The following is a 19,504-nucleotide window of genomic DNA, read 5'->3' as shown; positions in this document are numbered from 1 at the left end:
CACTCCCTCTTTATTAGCAGTGGTGATGGAAGTACGCGAAGGTTATTGCCTTTTGCTTACACCACTTTGACTGACGTGCATTTTATTGTTTCAGCAGCCAGTCCATATTGATTACAATGTATAGTGACAGCCTGCAGCAGAGAAACACAGGCAGCGAGCAATAAGGGAGTGGTTATAAACACAGAAAGAAAAGAGAAGTGACACGGTGGCTTTTGTACCCCGGTTGTGGAGTTGAGCTCAGCCAGGATGAAGAAGACGTACTCCTGCCCCGCCTCTAGAGCTCGGTTCTCAAAGCCTCCGTAGTCCAGCTGGTCCCCCAGGGTGAAGAAGGCCGGCAGGGTGGCAGGTGTGAAACGGGCTGTTATGTAAGCCCGCCGCAGGTCCACCTGCTTCTGCTGCCGGGAATCCCTCTGCTTTGGACTAATGTCTTTTAACAGCTGAGAGATGGAGTGAGGAGAAAAAGAGAGTAACAGAGATACAAGAAAATGAGACGTTCCAATATCTATGACTAATGTTTAATCACTGATATGGAATTATAAAGGGTAAGGATTTCCAAGCAATTTGATTGTGTGTGTTTATAGGTCCATTCCTCCTTCCATGCACAAACATCAGTGGGTGCTGTCACATTGTTGTGGTCCTCACCTCCTCAAGGTCCATTTCATCTGGGCTCTTGAGGTGTCTGATAACGCCACGGGCTCTTCGCAGCGGAACCACAACAACATACACATTCCTGCGGGAGTAGAGGAGGACAAACAACATGACACCGGTTGCACTGATACAACAGCAAACATGTAACTGTTCCCACTTTTCCTCGCCAACTTGTTGCACTTAATTCTAACATCTTGTCTGTCAGGTAGTGTTATCATCATGCCACACACCTTTAGAGATCATCTGAGACAGGAACAGGAAGTCTAAGAAAACCATGGCGAGGATTTCATTAAAAGGGAACAACATCTAAAACTCAATCTTACTTGACAGGAGTACGAGTCTCCAATGACGGCAGGATTATGGTGACTGTGGTCTCGGTGTCACGGGTGTGGTCAATCTCAGGGCGGCGCATGGTGATTGGCGGGGAGGTCTTGGCGGAGATGCGGTGGCGAAGGCCTCCCATGTTTCCCTCCGGAGCAGTGATCTTAAAGTCGTAGCTGGTGTCAGGCTGAAGGTTTGGGATGACCGCCTTTCTCAGACGAGCGTCCACCTCCATCTTCTGTCGATTATATTCCACCTTGGGGATGGGAGAGGGTAGGTGAGGTTAGAACAATAGGTACATGGCAAATATGCCTATTTATATAGTGCATGCTGATGATATCCTATTGTACTATAACTCCTTAACATTATTCCCCCTTTTGAGGACAGTCTGCCTAAATTAAAACTTATTTTTAACATCATATGATCCTGGAAATTAATTAGGATTTTCTTCTGTTCTTTGAAGTTTTCCAGGGTTTATTGCAATGTTGCACTGTCCCACTGCCCCACTTTAAACCATATTTGAAAGAAAAAGTAATTTTAGGGAACATACGCTTATTCCCTTTCTTGAAGAGAGATAGATGAGAAGTTTGATACCTCACACATGTCTGTGCAGTACATTTGAAGCTATCATCAGCAGCTGGCTAACTTAGCTTAGCATAAAGACTGCAAACAGGGGAAAACAGCTAGCCTGGTTTTCAAAGGTAACTAAATCAGTCTACCAGCACCTCTGAAACTCATTAATCAATGCGTTGTATCATATTTAATCCATCCCCAAAAATGCGTGTCAATTAGTGAGCTGGTGGTTTGATTTTGTTATTTATAGTAAATGTTTCTGTAACTTTTTATGAAATTCTACATAAAGCCCAAATCCCACTTGGGGACGATTGGAGTATAACTCAGGTTGGGGCCATGCAAAATAAAAACACAGAAACTTATGATAATGTGAAGTATTATAATCAAGCATCCGACAAATGTAGCTTTCAATGTTGTATTATTTCACACATTATTTTAAGAATTGACAAGGCATAAGTCACATCACATGTTCATGCACGAGCCAGTGGACATACAGTAAAGCGATAGGGGCTGGTGCTCTCTGGAAACTCCCAGGTCAGAAGAACACTGGTCTTAGTGGCCAGATTGACTGAAAAATTCCTCGGCACATCTGGGAAACAAACAAACAAAAAAACAGAGTCACATGTGGGGACTTTTTTTATTCAAATCAGCTGCTCCTGTGCTGTCCTTCTGCAAACCGGTAAAAGAAACGTCAGTCAGATTTGTTGCTGGGGGAAGAACACATGATGGTTAGGAGGATGGGCAGGTGATGAGGAGAGTGGATGTCGAGAGTAATAAGTACAGATAACAGACAGACCGGCTGCAGGAATGTGACATGCCACATTCTCAGAGTGTAAGATTGTGTTTGTTAGACTTTAAGCATGTCAGCAAAAGGCATCGGAAAAGGTGGAAGTGGAGGTCTATCAGATAAAAAAAGCTTACCTGCAGATACAGCCCCAGACGCTGGTTTTCCCTTGAATTCAGACTGAACACTTACCTGCCGTATTAGATACTGTGTATCCAAGCCCTGTATTGACTTTTACCTGAAGGTTTTGTGATAAGCAGTGCTCTTGAAGCAAACATCCATTAACATTCAGCCTGCTTCCTCTGGTGGTGAAGGGTAGGTGATGAAGGTACAAGTGAAAGAGTGGAGGAGATTGGGGGAGTAGTCGTGTTCCCCTAGACTTTGCAGTTGGCTCAGACTTCATTTAGTTTAGTGGTTTTGGAGTGAAATCCAAAGTACAGGGAGCGGAGAGGTGAAGCTGAACCTGAAAGGTGCTGAGGCCAGCCCTACCTGTTTCAAAGGCCAGGGTTCGGCCCAACAGAGGTGGGCTGAAGGGGCCTGGCCCTGCCTTGTTGTGGGCTCTTAGCTGCACCTCGTAGGCTGTGCTGTGATTGAGGCCCAAGATGGTGTAGCTGGACTCACTCTCTGGTAACATGATCAGCCAAGGGGGAGCAGTGGGGGCTGGTATGGCTGACGGGTCAGGGTCAGCGGAGAGTTTGGGCCCTGTTGCCTCTTTGTAAGATATGGTGTACTCTGTGATGAAACCGTTGCACTCCTCTGGGGGAGGGGGCAGCCAGGAGAACTGGAGGGAGCAGCAGGTGGCATTAACAAAGTCAGTAATTTGGGGGTATCCCAAGGGTGGGAAGATGGGAACTGTTATTTCCTGCTGCACTACATCTCCGTAGCCCGCTCGGCTCTTTGCGGAGAAGACAAAGATGTAAGAGGAACCTGGGGAAAGGTTTCTGACAGTGAAGTTTTTCTCTCTATTTGTGAAATCCACTGTGGTGTCTAAGGAGGTATTCTTCAAGCCAAACTGTAGGCGGTAGCCCTGGATTACCACTGGGGCCCCTAGGCTATCAGAGCCTGACTCAGAGCACTCCACCGGAGGAGCCCACCGAACCACCACCGATGGACCTGATCCTGGGCGCACCCAAAGTGAGGGGGGGCCGGGCACTGCAAACAACAGAGTAAGCAGCAGAAAATCAATCGTAATGTATATATATATATCATAAAAACATATATCATGTAAATCTTGCGGAAGAATTAGAATTGATTTGGTTGTTTATTTACTGCTGGCTGGTGCAGCTTACTGTAAAATCAATTCTTGAGTAAGTTACTCAATCCAGCGCGCTGAACTGTATACTTGGCATATGCTTACCAATCCCCAGGGTCTGCACCAGTTTGGCTTTGCTGTGCGCTCCATCCCCTTTGGTGGTGTATGCTGCCACTGAGATGGAGTACAAAGTCTCTGCTTTCAGACCTCCTAAAATCAGCTCCTGTGGGGGAAAACACATAACAGCACCATAAAATACTGCTAACTCATTCCTTTTTATGTGAGACATAACACAGATCCCTTGCTTTTACTTTATTTACAGTTATGCATCAGTGAGAAATAATCAAAGAGTAACATCAGGTTAAACTCAATGAGGACTTCATAGCTGTCTCTGTGTAATGTATTGGATGCATTGTGCTGGGACAGGTAGTCTGCACTCACATATTGAGTTGAGTCACCCTCCTCCATCTTATCCCACAGATGAGACACACCCCGAAGGCAGCAGAGACAGATGAGAAAAGGATTGAGTCAAAGGACAAAAAGGAGAGAGGGAGGATGTTTAATGTAAAAATAAAAGAACATCTTTTGATCAAATATTTGGTTATGACGTCACCTGGGACTCATCCAATAGGAGGTCCTTGATCCGGGGAAGGGTTCGTGATTCACCGCTCTCTACACGGCCGAAATGAACTTGGTACCCACGGACCTGGCCTTGCCGTAACCGTGGCAACACTGACCGCCAAGTTACTCGAAGTGCTGATGAGTTGAGTGGCTGGATATCCACCTGACGAGGGGCTGCACCAGGAACTAATCGCACACACACACAAACACAAACACATGCACACAAATGCAGAGTTAATTAAGTGACCAACAGTCTAGCCAGTAAATAATCACCTAAACGATCAATACTGTTTAAGTCTGATCTATGGCTCTCACTCTTACCATCCTCATCAGTTCTGCACATCACAACAGGGCTGTTGGGTCCGGACCCCTCTGCAGTGAAGGCAGCCAAGGTGATGTTGTACCAGCTCCATTTCTCCAGCCCCGCTAACACTGTCTCCCCCTGCTGGGCCGGGATAGGAAGCCCCTCCATCTCCTGGCCCTGCCTTCCACCTTCAGCCCCAGAAACTCTCTGGTATCTCAGCTCATAACCTGCCAATTCACCATTCTGACCCTCCACTGGAGGCTCCTTCCAACTTATTCTCAACGAGGTGGAGCTAGCACTCTCGCAGGACACACCCTCGGGGGCAGTTGAAGGCTCTGATTGGACAAGGGGCGAGGAAGGCAATTGGCAAAAAAGTTTAGGAGAGACCCAAGAGATTGGGGTTGAAAAAGCAAGAAAGGGGGGAAAAATATGCAAAAGGATAGGAGATGAGGATAAAAAAGGAAACAATAAGAAACTAATGTAAACTGAAATGAACGATATAACGCCAGGACAAACATGAGTGAGACACACAAGGAGAGCAACCACATAATATAAAAGCATAATGTTAGCCTAAAGAAATAAACCAGAGACAAGAGTATTGACCCTGAGTGGACAACTTAATTACACCCAAGGAGAATGTGCATCCGATACCCAATGATTACATTTGAACCTTGAGCCGTATACAAATGGCATAAAAGGATCAAGATTTATGAATGAAAGACAGATACAAGTTTTTCTTTCTAAAGCGGGGATGCACAGCTCAGTACACAGGAGCACAGACAAATAAACACATTTCACAACACCAGCCGCCATGGTGGCATAATCCTTGGGTCGGGATAATAGAGTGGTCTGAGACGTTCTACTGCTGAATACAAGAAGGTCTTGGGGTTCACAAAGGGAGGAAAAAACAAACTATTACAGATCTCACACAGCGCTGGAAGGATTTAGGAGGCAGGTTAAATATATTTTTTTTAAAAAGAACAAGGAGCCCTGGAGAGAAAGGCACTCAGACGGATATTGAAAGTCAGGCTAGAATGAAGAATTGCAGACAAGAAATGAATCAATAAAGTAAAGCTTGCATATTTACTGTAACAAACAAGCCAAGAATCACACACCTTCATCACCATAGATCCCTGAACTGTAGGTATCACTCACCCTATAAGACGTTCCTAAAAGAGCGTGCACACAACCACACGCCGGCGAACATGGCCGGGGCGTCTGAGCTCGGTAGTGAATAGCATGTGTGTATGTGTGGGAGTGTAATAGTCATAGCTGACAGGTTCAAGCATCTATCCACTCAGCCGTACAGCCACTGTTCTGTTGGCCTCGGGGGACAATCTAGATGTGCACCAAAGCTTGGCGATAACAAAGCGCACATAACCTCCCAGGGAAATGAATTCTGCTGCATGAAATAGTCTGTTTATCTGGCACCTTCTCCTTCCTGAACCACCCCCCATTTCTTTTTGGAAGTAAAGAGTGAAAGGAGACCAGCTTAAATTCTTCAGCACATTTTGTACTTGGTTCTAAAAAAGTGATATGAATGTGAATACACAGTATGAATCTTTGTGTCTGTTGAGCTATTAAGATTACTTGACAAAAACTTACCACTATAGCGTTACAGTAGAGCCCCATAAACTGCAGGACCTGCTTTTTCCCCGACCACGACTACTTAATCGATTCTCTTCCTTGCACCATTTTCTCCATTATCTCAGCATTTTCTTCTTTTTTGCAGATTTGAGTTGACTCAATACGTCGGAGCAATATAGTGGAACTTAACTGACTGCCAGTGATTATGCAGACAAAAGAAATAGCGAAAATTTGACAAGGAAGAGAATCAAAGACATAGACTGACACTTACCTGTCAACACAGCTGGCCAACCACCATCCTTTAATGCTGCTCACCACTGGCTACTAGCCAATAAGTGGCAGGCATTTTCGCTCTTTCAAAGACATTAGACACTGATAGATTGGGAAAAAGTGAAAGGAGGGTGAAGAAAAGCAAGACTGAAACATTAATCGGTGCTCCATCTCCATCTGTCATGATGTCGTGGTTGTGTAAGAAAGCGAAAGGCTGAGCGGAGGAAGAAAGGCACAGTCAAACATAGATGGATGGATGGGAGGTCGGGTTGGACAGATGGGATGGGAAATGAGATAGATGGAGAGTTGTGAAAACAGATCCCAGGTTTTACCGGGTCAGGAGCTGATGTTCTTTGACCTGTGTGTGTGCGTGTGTGAGTGTTTGTTTAGAGGACAGATTTTTGCATGAGATTTGTGTACAAGACTGAAACACAATGCAATTTAAATCTGTGGCATCGGTGAGTTCCTGCAGGTACAGAATATGAACCCAGTGGAATTAAGACGTACTGGCTTGTGACGTCCTCTGCACCAGTTCGTTGGTGAAAGCTCCGATGCCTTTGTTTGAGATGGCGGCCAGGGAGAAGGAGTACTCTGTGTTCGCTTTGAGACCCTCCACTGTGTAAGAATTCCTCGGCCCGAAGGTCAGCTTCTCCTGTGAGAGAGAAGAAAGAAGAGCAGAGGACAAGGGATGAGAGGTGAAATGAGGGGAGTGAAAAAGAAATCATTAAATAAATGAGACTGGCACCAGCAGACACAGTGGCACTGGACACTTGGGTTAATCTTTTAAACGTCATCCTTTTATCTGTCCTCTCATCCCTCTGTCTAGTTAAGAAATCCACCCAGCAGACAGGTTCATAGAAAGAGAGTAAGAGAAGAGTAAGAGGTCTTACCAAGCTGCCATACTTGACAGGTTTGTAGAGCAGCTCATAGTTGACAATGCCCTCCTTTGTGTAAGCGGGTTCCCAGGTCAGCTCAATGCTGGTGTCTGCCACCTTACCCACTTTAAACTTCCCTGGCTGGCCTGGGACTGAAAGGGACAGGACCAAAATGTCAGTCAGTCTTTATCTTAATAAATTCAGTTTTCTTCCACATTCTTGTGCATTCTCCTTTTGTAGTTCAAGGTCCTGAAAACTTCTTTACTCAAACAGCATTTTACTATGTGATGGGATTCTATATAAATAATATATTATATATATCTTACAAAGTAGGAATGATACTGATTATTTCATATATATTAAATTATTAGCAATTATCTATTATATCACTTCTTAAACTCACTTCTTTTATTTTATTTTTTGACACGTTTTCATTGTGCTGACAAAATTATTCTTAAACTTCCTTTTAGTCTTGTTTTTTTATTGTAAATCACTTTGTCACTGTGTTTGGATAAATAAAATATAAATTAAGTGTATTTTTGTTAATACAATTTATATAAGAATGGAAATTATGCTGCCACGGAAATGCCAATGTCAATCAAATCTGATGAAACAGGACTGTGTGGGAGCGTTTGTTTTTGAGTGTTAAATTATAATTAATTTATAAGGATGGCTGTAATTGCTGCTTATTAAGTCAGAATTACTTAATGTTACAAAGACATTTTGGAAAGAAAGTTGGAAATCCTTCCATTTTAACCTGATCTTATTTTTCAGGCAATATGAAGTCATAGCGGAATGAAAAAGATGTACTAACTCTAAATGTCACAATGTACTCGCATAAACCTACAAAACACTTGTATTTTGTGCAGTTTTTATGTTATCTCAATCCTTTTTGTGCTGGAAAACGGTAAGCTTTTAGGAGACATCTGATGGCGTAGTAGGAGCTCAGGCTCTGCACAAATTTAAACCAGTAATACCATCAGAGTAATCATCTCTTTGTCCCTCCCATCACACAAAACCTGCGACTTCACAGCAGCTGTCACAGTGACATGAGCAGCACAGAGCTAATCCCTGTTTCCTTTTCAGAAGTCTCTGCGGTTCAGTCCCAGCATGTGGAATTCTGAAGAAGTCATATTTCCTGAGAGGTCAAGCTTATTTGCATATAGCTTGCAGTGGATGGCCTTAAAAACTCTACATAAAACACTTGAAAAAACGACTTAACTTTGTGTACCTGCACACACACACACAAATAATGAGCCATTTGTGCTCTGTTGCATGTGCTCATCTGAAAGACAACCATCACTCGTGCACATGAATAAATGACGATCACTACTTAGCATGCACAAACATCTACCGATGGCTATGTTTTGCACGAACACACAAATACACACACACTGACCTCCAGGCATGACTTTGACATGGACGGGGTCTGAAAAGGGTCCGTCCCCTACAGAGGTGAAAGCTAGGACCTGGATGGTGTAGGTCTCCGAGGTTACCAGGTTCTGAATGGTGGTGATCACGCTGTCCTGGACGTTATGGATCTGCCACTCATTCATGGGCCGGGACGGGTCCATGGTGTAGTACACACGGTAGCCTTTGACCTACAACAGAGGAGCAGAAAGAAAGGAAGGCTACAAGATGAAGAACCAGTTTATGGATTGGGAGTGGATTTTAAGGTCAACAATGACCGGGCTGTATTAGGTGATCTTCCCCCCATGGTAATCCATTATACCATCTTTCATACACAAACAGAGTTTATCACAGCTAAGGTCATCACCTAGAAAATATTTCGTACTCTAGTCCAGATGGTCCTGTGGATTTCTTGGTTATGTGTTTATCTGAAGTCACTTTCACAAGGTGATGTCTTCACATCTGGAGCTGTTGTGCAGTGACCCTGATAAACAAATCTCACTCTAACACCACTTTTTAGACCAGCCCTCATATTGTAGTGCGTGATATTTAATCACCTCCCCTAGTATATTTAATCCTGCTGCCATGCCATCGCCCTTACCCTCAACCTCTACCACCTCTCCTGTTATTGCTCTTTAATATCTATAATCCCCATAATCTATTCTGTCTTGCATTTTGATGAACCTACTATACAGTTAGGTAGGATAGAAAAGGAAATAAGCCTCAAGAGGGACTGCTCTTAACTTAGAGCGGGCAGTCCAATTACATTTTCTTTCTTTGGAGGGTGGGGAAGGTAGCAAGGGAGTTACAGGAGGGAAATCTCTGGCAAGACACAATCCCTGCAAAGGACATGAACCAGCACACTCTAATAGCTCTCAATGGTGACTTTTATTAGGGCCTTATCGTTTTAACCTTGTGTGGGCCTTTGTGTGATTTTAAATTGTTATCAGCCCATAGCAAGTGATTCAGTTTTAAAAGACTAGAATGTTTGCTTTTAATCAATCATTCTTTATATGTCCCCAAAGAGCAATTGATGGCATAAAAAATAAAACACATGAAGGACATGAACAGTTGAGTTACATTTTAAGTAAAAATGTAAAGAAATGGATGAATGAGTTTTGTATATGCACTAAAAAATTCCAATATGTTATTTCCATGGCCTAGAAAGTTCAATCAATATTTGTGAACATGAGCTACTCTCTCTCTCTCAAAGCCATAAACCAGATAATTAGTGTTGCCATCCATTGTACCCGGATACCATTTCTATTTCTATTTATTCCTCATTCATTTGAAGTCTTGAGAGCATTCATTAGCTTACAACACTACTTCTGTCTCTTCTAACACCATCACCACAGACCTTAAATTGTCTTGATTTTCAGAATTTAAGGTCATAAAATGTCTTAAAAAGTCACATTTTAATCCTCTTCGATAACGGCGCTGTGGTAATTGATTTAGCTACTCTATAGACGCTTGTGAAAGCAGACTAAGTATTATCGACTAACGACTTGCAAAGAAGTGAACACTACAGTTTTTAGCACAGTTTTTGGCTTTGGGAGAGAGTTGTTTATGTTTACTAATATGTTTGGATTGTCTAAGAGCATATGAATAATATGTATGATTATTTGAAAATGGGCGTAGTTCCCCTTAAAGTGAAATGGCAGAGGGTATGATTTATTTATGGTTTATTTTCTTTAAAGTCTGTGTGTGTGTTTCTTTTAAATGTTTTAGTTTCAACTAAATAAGACAGTATCTGAGACTCTGGATGTAGAGACTGGAATATGTCACATCAAATCAACTCTGCTTTTGTTATACAGAACAGAGATTTTTCAGCAGACATTTACCAAAATATTTAGAACGTTTTGCAGGAAGAAAAGAATAAAAGTAAATGTAAAATGTAGATTTTCTTCTACTGATAACAAATCAAAAAAGTAAAAGTTTCGGTCCTCGTCCCACCTGTCCATTGGGTTCCTCCGGCTCCTCCCAGCGGACCATCACCGTGTTCTGAGATATAATATGGGCCTGGACGTTTCGGGGAGGGCTGGCCGGGGCCTGCTCCCCTGTGCGGGCCTCCACACGTGTAGAGGGGGGGCCCTGGCCGATGCTATTGAAGGCCGACACTCTGATTTCATACTCTGTGTTGGGGTACAGTCCCCCGATGCTGTAGCGGGTGGTGGTGATGCTGTCCACCGTCTCGTACTTGCTGTCTGGCCCTTTGGCTCTGTACTGGATGATGTAGTAGGAGACAGGGTCTGGGTTACCCGAGTCCCAGGTGATGGTCACACTGGTGGCGGTGGTCTCTGTGACAATGGGTGTGCCGGGAGGCTTTGGCAAAGCTGAGGATTAGAGAGAGGGGAGAGGAAGATAATTATATTACTTACTAAGTACTATTGATTGTTTTTTGTCCATTCTGTACATGTGTTACTAGTATATTCATTCATATTGTACATGTTGTACATTGTTGTATCTATTTGTACATATCACATTGACATCTCTTCTGTTCTATACTTTGTGTACCACCAAATACATTTTGCACTGTACTGTTTACACTAATGAGATGCTAGACTGCATTTTAGTCAAGTACTCAGTGTGTGCAATGACAATAAAGTTGAATCTAATTAAATGACAATTTGAAGGATACACTATTAACATGATAGTACATTCATTTGGTAACTGTTTTTGTTCAAGGATGGTATATTAAATGGCCTGGTGAAAAAAGCACAATAATGAGGCTGCCTTAATCATATTTAATAAGTAGAATTTTTTGTTAAAGTGTGGCACCAATGAGCTTTACAGCTGTCAAATGTAACGTTATCATCCTGGAGTATCCAATTCTCCTGACATACACATATTTTTTAATTAAATGTAGAGGAAACCCAATCAAACTGGATCCATCCTTTATTAGATCAACAACTTAGGCACTCTTCCACACCGTTTTCTCTCTCTGGGAGCCAAAATGATTAATGATTTAATTTGAGAGTCTCTTACTCTTGACTAAGACCTGAGCGGTGGCCTCGATGATGCCCAGGCTGCTCATGGCCACACAGGTGTAGTTCGCGGACTCCCGGACACCGTTGAGCTCCAGCACGTTCCGTCCAATCGGCATTTCATCCTCTGGGGTCAGGTCCTCGGGGCCCAGCATCCACTTGACGTAGGGCATGGGCGAACCCACGGCCACGCAGGTGATGTTGACACTCCCTCCCGGCATGATCTCGTGGTTAGAAGGGAGGATGGAGAAACGAGGGGGCACACGGCGCACTGGGAAAGGAGGAGAGTCAGGGAAGAGAGCAAGGGGGGTGAGGGGGTTTAGGAGTAAGGTGGGGGACGAAAAAGGTCGGGAAGGGATTGAGGAGAAGAAAGGTTGAGAAAAAGAAGGAAGGGGGGGAGGAGGAGTGAGGGAGAGAATCAGAAAGAAAGAGAGAGGGGAAGAGCGAGGCAGAGAACAAGATTGAGATTGAGAAAGTGAGAGCAAGAGAGAGATAAAAAGAAAAGAACAAGAGAGAGGAAAGAGAGGAGAGGTAACAGGAAGGGGGAGAATGAACTTCAGGGTTTTTACAGAAAATTACAAAGGGATATTTCAAGTTTAGTCCCAATTACTTTATGATACTGATGATTCCAACAGAAAGACACAAATCTTGTGTTGAGCTCAACCATTCAGTGAGCTGCCTACTCAAAATGATATAGTGACAAACTCTTGAGTACCATTTCAACCAGGACATGACACCTATAGTCAGTTTCTCTTTTTAAATAACAAATGTTTTTCTTATTGGTTATTATTCATTTAGGCAGAAAAATAAGACATTCAAATTGAGGTTTATGAATATAGACGTATTATTATTGCATTTCCCCCTCCAAGCAATGACTAATCATGTTATACTTTACCAGAAATGCCAGTGAGAAACTTTACTTCATTGAGATTTCTGTGCCTTGAGGTGCTTCCGCTCTTGATGGGCTGTTTTTAGAGCCAGTATGCATCATAGTGGCCGATCAATAGGCCCTGCCAGCTATTTGTGTCCCCATAAGAAGTACAAGTAAAGTGGCAAGCTATATCCAATACTGGATCTGTATGAGCTTGGTTGACCATATATTAGGGAGAGATGCATCGAGAGACTGAACTCATAGGTCACTTGCATGCCTGGGCGACTCAAGAGGGATAAAATGGTGGAGAAACACAAAGAAGAGAACGAAGAACTGAAGAGAGGGAGACAGAGATAAGCGAGACAAGAGCAGAGACACCGGAGAGATAGACAGAGGGAGAGAGGAAGTTGAGAGAGAGAGAGAGAGAGAGAGAGAGAGAGAGAGACAGAAAGATAGAGGCAGCTCTGCTTCTCTTCCAGACAATGACAGGCAATGTAGCAAAGGACAGCCACATTGTACAACAAGATACTGTACAATACATAGGATTCATAACTGATACAGTGTGTAGTCAAATGAATTGAAAATGCGGACAGGAGTGAATCAAGGGTTCTAATAGGGTGTTGTGGCAATTACAGAGTGATCATTGGACACATTAAGTAAAGAACATCAAGACAGCATGAAAGAGGCAGAACAGGAAAGAACGAGTGCGAGCAAAAAGAGAGATATGTGAGGTAGTATGTGCATGTTTATAAGTTAATAAACTTATGTACATGTGTCTGTCGCTCCTACACATCAGGTTGCAGACAGAATGCAGAAGAAGAGAAAAAAAGGGGGGAGGGAAAGGAGGGGAAATGACAGGGAAGTGGGGATAAAGAGAGGATTAGAAGAGGGTTTAAGGGGAAGGAGGGAAATAGGGGGGAAGAAGAGAGGAGCGAGGAAGAAGAAAACACATGGATCTATTTAAAAACACGGCTATATACCAGAGTCAGGCCCATTCAGAACGTAGGTGCTTCAAAAGTAAGAGAAAAGACTAGTAGAGATCAGATGTTGAAGGAACAGAAGAAGAAGAGGGTCACAACACAGGAAACAGAAAGAAAACAGAGAGAGTAACGGACAAACATCTCTGCATGAAAGGAGAGAATGAGAGGGAAGGCAGACAAAGAGCAGAAACATTGTCCTAAAGCTAAACTCAACACTATGAAGCTTAAATGTATAATAAAACATGAACATGAGAAGCAGAAAATGCTCTAAAAGTGTGTGAAATGACTAAACATAAAAGATATAACAAAATAAAAAGTTACAGTAGCAAAATAATGAGTGTTTTAGATGACTTGGATCTACCAGCAGTAATTCTAATAATTATAGAATATAAGAAATAAAAAAGTAAATAAATAAATAAATAAATATGGGTATATTGCTGCATAACCTCCACTCCTTAATGTGTAACATCATTACTTCATCTTCATGGGCCACATCCCCCTACTCAAAGAAACTAGAGACAATTGGATAGAAGTTAACATTTTTGCATGATTTTAACAAATTGAAAAAAATAAAAAAGTTGCCGTGACGTCACTATTACTTCATAAATGACGATAAATTGCAAAGCATTTGGAATACTTGTAAAAAAAAAATATTGGAAGATACCCAGAATTGGATACAGTAGTTGAAGACAAGAAAGAGACAAAGAGACAAAAACAGGTAGATCTGTTAGAAAACAGACATGATTAGGCAGGCATCTCCTCATCTGAGCATGCTGGAGACAGACAGACAGACAGACAGACAAACAGACAGACGGACAGTAAGACTGCACCCATGACAGCTCCATGCACAATACAAACACAGCAGGTGCAATGCAGCATCACACAACACTATCACAGTTTCATTCCTTCAGTTATTTTACACTTATCAATATGGCAAAATAAAACAACAATTAAAAAGACAATTAATTAGGCTTATGGATTAGTTTGGTAATATGAGCAACAACAGGATGAAGGTGAAGTCTCAAGATGATCGTTTAGTAGTCTGAAACACGGACTCAGCAGTATTTCTAAGACGAATCCACTGCAGAGACTTCGCCGAGTACTTTACAATAAAGGGAGCTCATAACAAGGGATAATCCTTCACATGCTCACAGAGCCTCTAGCTTTAAGTTAATCGAGCAGGGTCACACGATTCCCTTCCATTTCTATACAGTTTGCGAGAGCCAGGAGTTTCAATCTTTATTAGCTGGGCTATCATTAGTCCCGTCCTCTGCAGGGAGTCTGGAGGCTACAGGCTGGGGAGACCTTGGCACAGCCATAAGGATTACCGCTCAGCACTACTGTATACCCGTTCAGCTCCGTCACTGAGCTGACATTTACGCAGCACCATCCAGTCAGTCTCAAGGACACTGCTTTTATTATCCACTGTAATAAGAGGGAATCATTAATATCCCTTCGATATCTAAAAATGTGAATGGATATGATTCATTTTAAAATGTCAGTCAATAGAGGCATATCGGAGTGTTTGGGGAAGATAGCAACAGCCAGAGAAACAGAGCAGTCTGTATAATGGTAGAGTTAAACCCGTAAATAAACTGTGAGTTTAGTGTGACTATGAATCTAGAAGATGTGCAGTATTCAGATCCTTTACATAAGTAAATACCATACAATTATAAGTAAAAGTCCTGCATGACTTAAAAACTACATGTCTTTTAGCAAAATGTACTTAAATTGACACTTTTTCATTTTTGCTGAACTTTTGCCAGAAGTGGCAGTTAGAAGCTTAAGCAAAATGCTAAACTCTAAGGCAACAGTAGCATAAGTAGGAAAGAGTAATAAAATCTGAGCACTTACTCAGTAATGTCAGGGACATAGCAATATCTAGCTAATGTGTGCTAAAGCTAGTGAACATTAGCCGCAAAAAAGCCACTGGTCATACCAGATCAAGTAGCGCTGCATTAAAGATTGAATTTAATTGAGATAGAGCTGATTTCTTTGCTAAACTTAAAATTTGAAAGAGAAGAATGTGTTATTACATCTCTCCAAACATTTATGTAGAGTATCTAAAGTAGTTCACTGTTGTTATTGGACGAGGTGAAGCTAATTTGAACTATTTAAATACTGTTGGGTAGATTAATTATAACAATGCATCATCATTTATAAGGTCATCCTATTCTTTGTATGTAAAATGTAAATTTTTTAAGTAACCTGTAACTATAGCTGATAAATAAATGTAGTGATGTAAACAGTATTCAAACAAGCATTATTCTCAAATAATGCACAGGTATCTCAAATCTGTTCTTAAGTACAGTACTTGAGTAAATATATTTAGTTGCTTCCAAACACAGGTGATGTGATGGTTTTCAATCTTGAGTTTAAGGAGTGAATCCGGCCAAATAACTGGTGTTTCTCCTATAAACCTGAACATCACATATAGCGCCAACACAGAAGGGCATGTACAAGCGTGACTGCCAGTGCAAGATTTTCATCAAATGCAACAAGTGCAGAATTGGAGCAGATGTGATGACATGAGAGCTGATACACAACTTTACACATGATGATACAAAAGAAGAGACACTAGCAAGACATGACAGGACAGCAAGTGCAATAATACAATCCAAGCATATCAATAGGCGTGAACACACACACTGTGCCATGCTCTTGTGTCAGTCCGTCAGTCAACAGACATGCAAGCGGTGCTCCTTTCTCTTTCTCTCTCACTCCTTCCATGCAAACATCGCCTCTTTTTAATCTTCCAATTCTTGGGTCTCCATGACAACAAGATCATACCATGCAGAAAACATTGATTGGGGAGTGAAGGCAATACCAAGGGTTTCTGCACACAAGGCCTCACAATGCAGTCAATGCACTCGGCTGCGTAGGCAGACCACTTCATCATCGTAGCAGCTTTAGAGAAATCAACTCTCTTCATTTTTTGAGACAATATCATTTCACTTCAAATCTACACCGGTGTCCTTTAAACGTTTTTTTTTTTCTTTTTTGTTTCTCTCTGTTTCAATAAGTGAAGCTTTCTGAAACAAAGGAGTAACAAAAGAAAAGAAAGAGCACACCAACCTTCTCGAAGCTCTGAGGGATGAGAGGGGGTTGATGCAGAACACAATGACGTGAGGGGGGGAGAGAGAGAACGGGGAAACACAGAGAGAATAAAAACGGCCAGCGCAAAGCCACTCACTCCACTGCATCACACACACTCACCAACACACACACATCGCATACACACTCCTCCGATATCCCACTTAACATATAAACTGCAATTTATTAATCTCAACATTGGTCGTGGTCTTTCAGCCATAAACCAGAGATACATCAGCACCCACAGTCCAGAGGCTAGAATCAGTTAAACAGGGATCATGTGGGTGCAAAATGATGCCATTAATGTAAACATCCTTAAGAATAAACTATTTCCTGATTGTTTCCAATTCAATTCAAATCTGTGCATCTTTTGTGAAACATTTTGCTCTTAATCTGCCTCTTGTACAGAAGCCGTTTTAGTAGACAGATCAGTGACGCTTCATGCAGTTAAACCAAGGTGTGTTCCCAACTTCATGTTCAATTTGACGCCAGTGTAAGGGCTCGCACCAAGGTTTAAGGTGAACTTGTTAAAGGTGATTGTGAGAAATACCAAACAACAGGGTCAACATATATTGTAGACAATGGATGAGTTAGTAATACTTATTTAAAAGCACAGAAATAAAAAAAGACTTTATCTATACCAAGAGCGACTTTATAATAGTGATTTCTGTGTGTTTGTCTGTGCATGTGTGTGCATGTGCTTGTGCGTTTTCTGGGTTCAGGTCCTACCTCGCACATACAGATTGGCAGGGGAGGAGTAGCGCACGCCTTGAGAGTTGGTGGCCACACACTCATACTTCCCTTGGTCTGTTTCCTCGCTGTTCTCAATCTGTAGCGCTCCTGCAAGACAGAAAGTGACAGAGAGAGAGAGAGAAAGGAATAAAGATGTTCAGTCGAGTTTGTAGAAAATGTTTCTGCCACTATCAGTCTTTCTTTGCTTCTGTGCTTCTCTGTTTCTGTTTTATTTGGACTCCAGGGTATCCTCACTTCTATTGCTTCAAGATCCAATAAAGCCTGCTTTGTTGTTATATCCGTGAGGCCGCGTCTGAGTGGGCCGTGCTCTCATATACCAGTAGTTGTATTTTTTAGAGAACCATGTATTTTCTCTTTCTGTGCACGGGAACACAAAAAAAGAAAAAGCTGAAATTCCTTCCAAAAAGTTTGACTTTTCATAAACTAAGATGACACTTGAAGGACCTTTTGTTGCACACCGCTTTACAAGCTAGTGGTTCCTCTCCTACAGCAGGCTCACTGCTGCTATGAAAAAAGCCTGTTTCTATCTTGGCAAGCTTTACCCCACGGCAACAACCCGACGATGCTCTTTAACTCCTCAACTTGTTTCTTTTACTTCCTCAATTGTTATCCTCCTACCCTGATCCCATCGTGGTAAACAGTGTCTCCCTAAACGTGCTATAATGACACACACTGCTCGTCAGGTATTCTTTTGTTTCACAGGGTGCTATTCTTACTTTTGTCATTTTTTTGGTGCTAAAGGCCTTTTGAATTATCAGCAGCGATTTTTTTTGCTCTTTCAGCCTGCTCTGTCACATTCATCTCATCTGAAACTGACTTTGACATGGAGCCTGAGGAGCAAGCACAAAACCATGGATTACACTCTGCTGCAGGATATGAAAAAGACACAACTCAAAACGCACATGAGACACACACACACACACACAGTCAGTTTGAGTCTGATACAAAGCCCAGTGTTTTGTATCAGATCGTCTGTGAGACTGATAAAAGGGATCTGGCTTGTGAGAGATGTATGGAGATAAACAGAGAAACAGAAGATGTATGCTCTGACCTTTCACATACACATATATACACGGTGATGGTGAAAGAACTTACAAATACTCCAATACAAAAGTCCTGTTTTATGAGTTACAATAAAGTGCAGAAGTTTCACAAAAAAAATGTGGCTTTAATGAGAATGAATAATCCTTTCGAAAATGCATGATTTTTTAATATATATTATATAAGTGCATTAATATTTATCATTATTAAAATGATTAAGGATTTGTTGCTTTTCTCAGCTTTAATCATGATCATAACAGCATATTTGGGTTTTGGACTGTTGGTCAGGCAAAACAAGATAAAAGATAGATAATAAAAGATAATAAAGAATCACTAGTTGCAGCCCTCAAGGAAAGCAGTAGTCCCTCAAAATTAAATTTAATACTTAAGCTAATTTACTTTCTAGTTCACTGCAGACACATACATATGGTGTGTTATTTTCCTGCTGGCGAGAAAACCTTTTAATTATTAAATCTTAAAAACCCGGCCAGTTAGGCACTAAAAGGTTCCACAGGGATAAACAGTGTGTGTGTGTGTGTGTGTGTGTGTGTGTGTGTGTGTGTGTGTGTGTGTGTGTGTGTGTGTGTGTGTGTGTGTGTGTGTGTGTGTTGTGTCACAGTTAACCACAGTTTACACAATAGCTGATCAGTATATGCAGAATTTTAAACAACACAATTTGGGATTCTCAGAGGAGTGAATGTTTGACTTGTTAAACACAGCGAGGGCACCACTGTGTGCTTGAGTGTGTTTAACGAGCTGAGGCCCTGCTAGCTGAAGCTGTCATCCATTTGCTTCTGTCTTCTGCAGTTACATGAAAGGAAAACAGCTTGTGCCCTCCTCTTTCTCTCTATTTTTCCATCTCTCATTTCCCCGCGGTACGGGGCAGAGTTGGGAGATAAACAGGAATAAATTATCTGCACTGCAAGCCGAGCCTCCTCTCATGAAATAGGTAGCGGCAGAAGGAGAAGCCAGGGAAAGACGGAGCGGAGGAGAGATAGAGCTGGACAGGTGGAGCTCTGCAAACAAGAACTCATCTGACAGCTGGAAGCAGCTCATACGGCTAACCATCAGCACAAATTTTAAAATGGGCGATTGAAATCTTCTTTTTGCAAAACATGTTGTTACCATTCATGGAGA

General features: G+C 42.0%; 1 protein-coding gene across 1 annotated transcript in view; it reads right to left on the bottom strand.

The window, feature by feature from the left end:
- Positions 1-19,504, bottom strand: part of LOC129089347 (receptor-type tyrosine-protein phosphatase S-like) — a 47,451-nt gene that overhangs the window by 12,602 nt on the left and 15,345 nt on the right. The window contains exons 7-20 of the mRNA XM_054596760.1: positions 17,303-17,413; positions 11,631-11,900; positions 10,599-10,978; positions 8,635-8,836; positions 7,251-7,387; positions 6,868-7,012; positions 4,521-4,838; positions 4,192-4,385; positions 3,684-3,801; positions 2,816-3,478; positions 2,037-2,131; positions 972-1,225; positions 643-730; positions 219-437 (exon numbers count right to left, since the gene is read on the bottom strand). Coding sequence (XP_054452735.1) covers positions 219-437; positions 643-730; positions 972-1,225; positions 2,037-2,131; positions 2,816-3,478; positions 3,684-3,801; positions 4,192-4,385; positions 4,521-4,838; positions 6,868-7,012; positions 7,251-7,387; positions 8,635-8,836; positions 10,599-10,978; positions 11,631-11,900; positions 17,303-17,413 — 3,194 coding nt within the window. The remainder of the gene's footprint in view (positions 1-218; positions 438-642; positions 731-971; positions 1,226-2,036; positions 2,132-2,815; positions 3,479-3,683; positions 3,802-4,191; positions 4,386-4,520; positions 4,839-6,867; positions 7,013-7,250; positions 7,388-8,634; positions 8,837-10,598; positions 10,979-11,630; positions 11,901-17,302; positions 17,414-19,504) is intronic.

This window comes from Anoplopoma fimbria, chromosome 3 (genome assembly GCF_027596085.1).
Source record: "Anoplopoma fimbria isolate UVic2021 breed Golden Eagle Sablefish chromosome 3, Afim_UVic_2022, whole genome shotgun sequence".
NCBI lineage: Eukaryota > Metazoa > Chordata > Actinopteri > Perciformes > Anoplopomatidae > Anoplopoma > Anoplopoma fimbria.
This window is presented reverse-complemented; position numbering and strand designations above follow the sequence as displayed.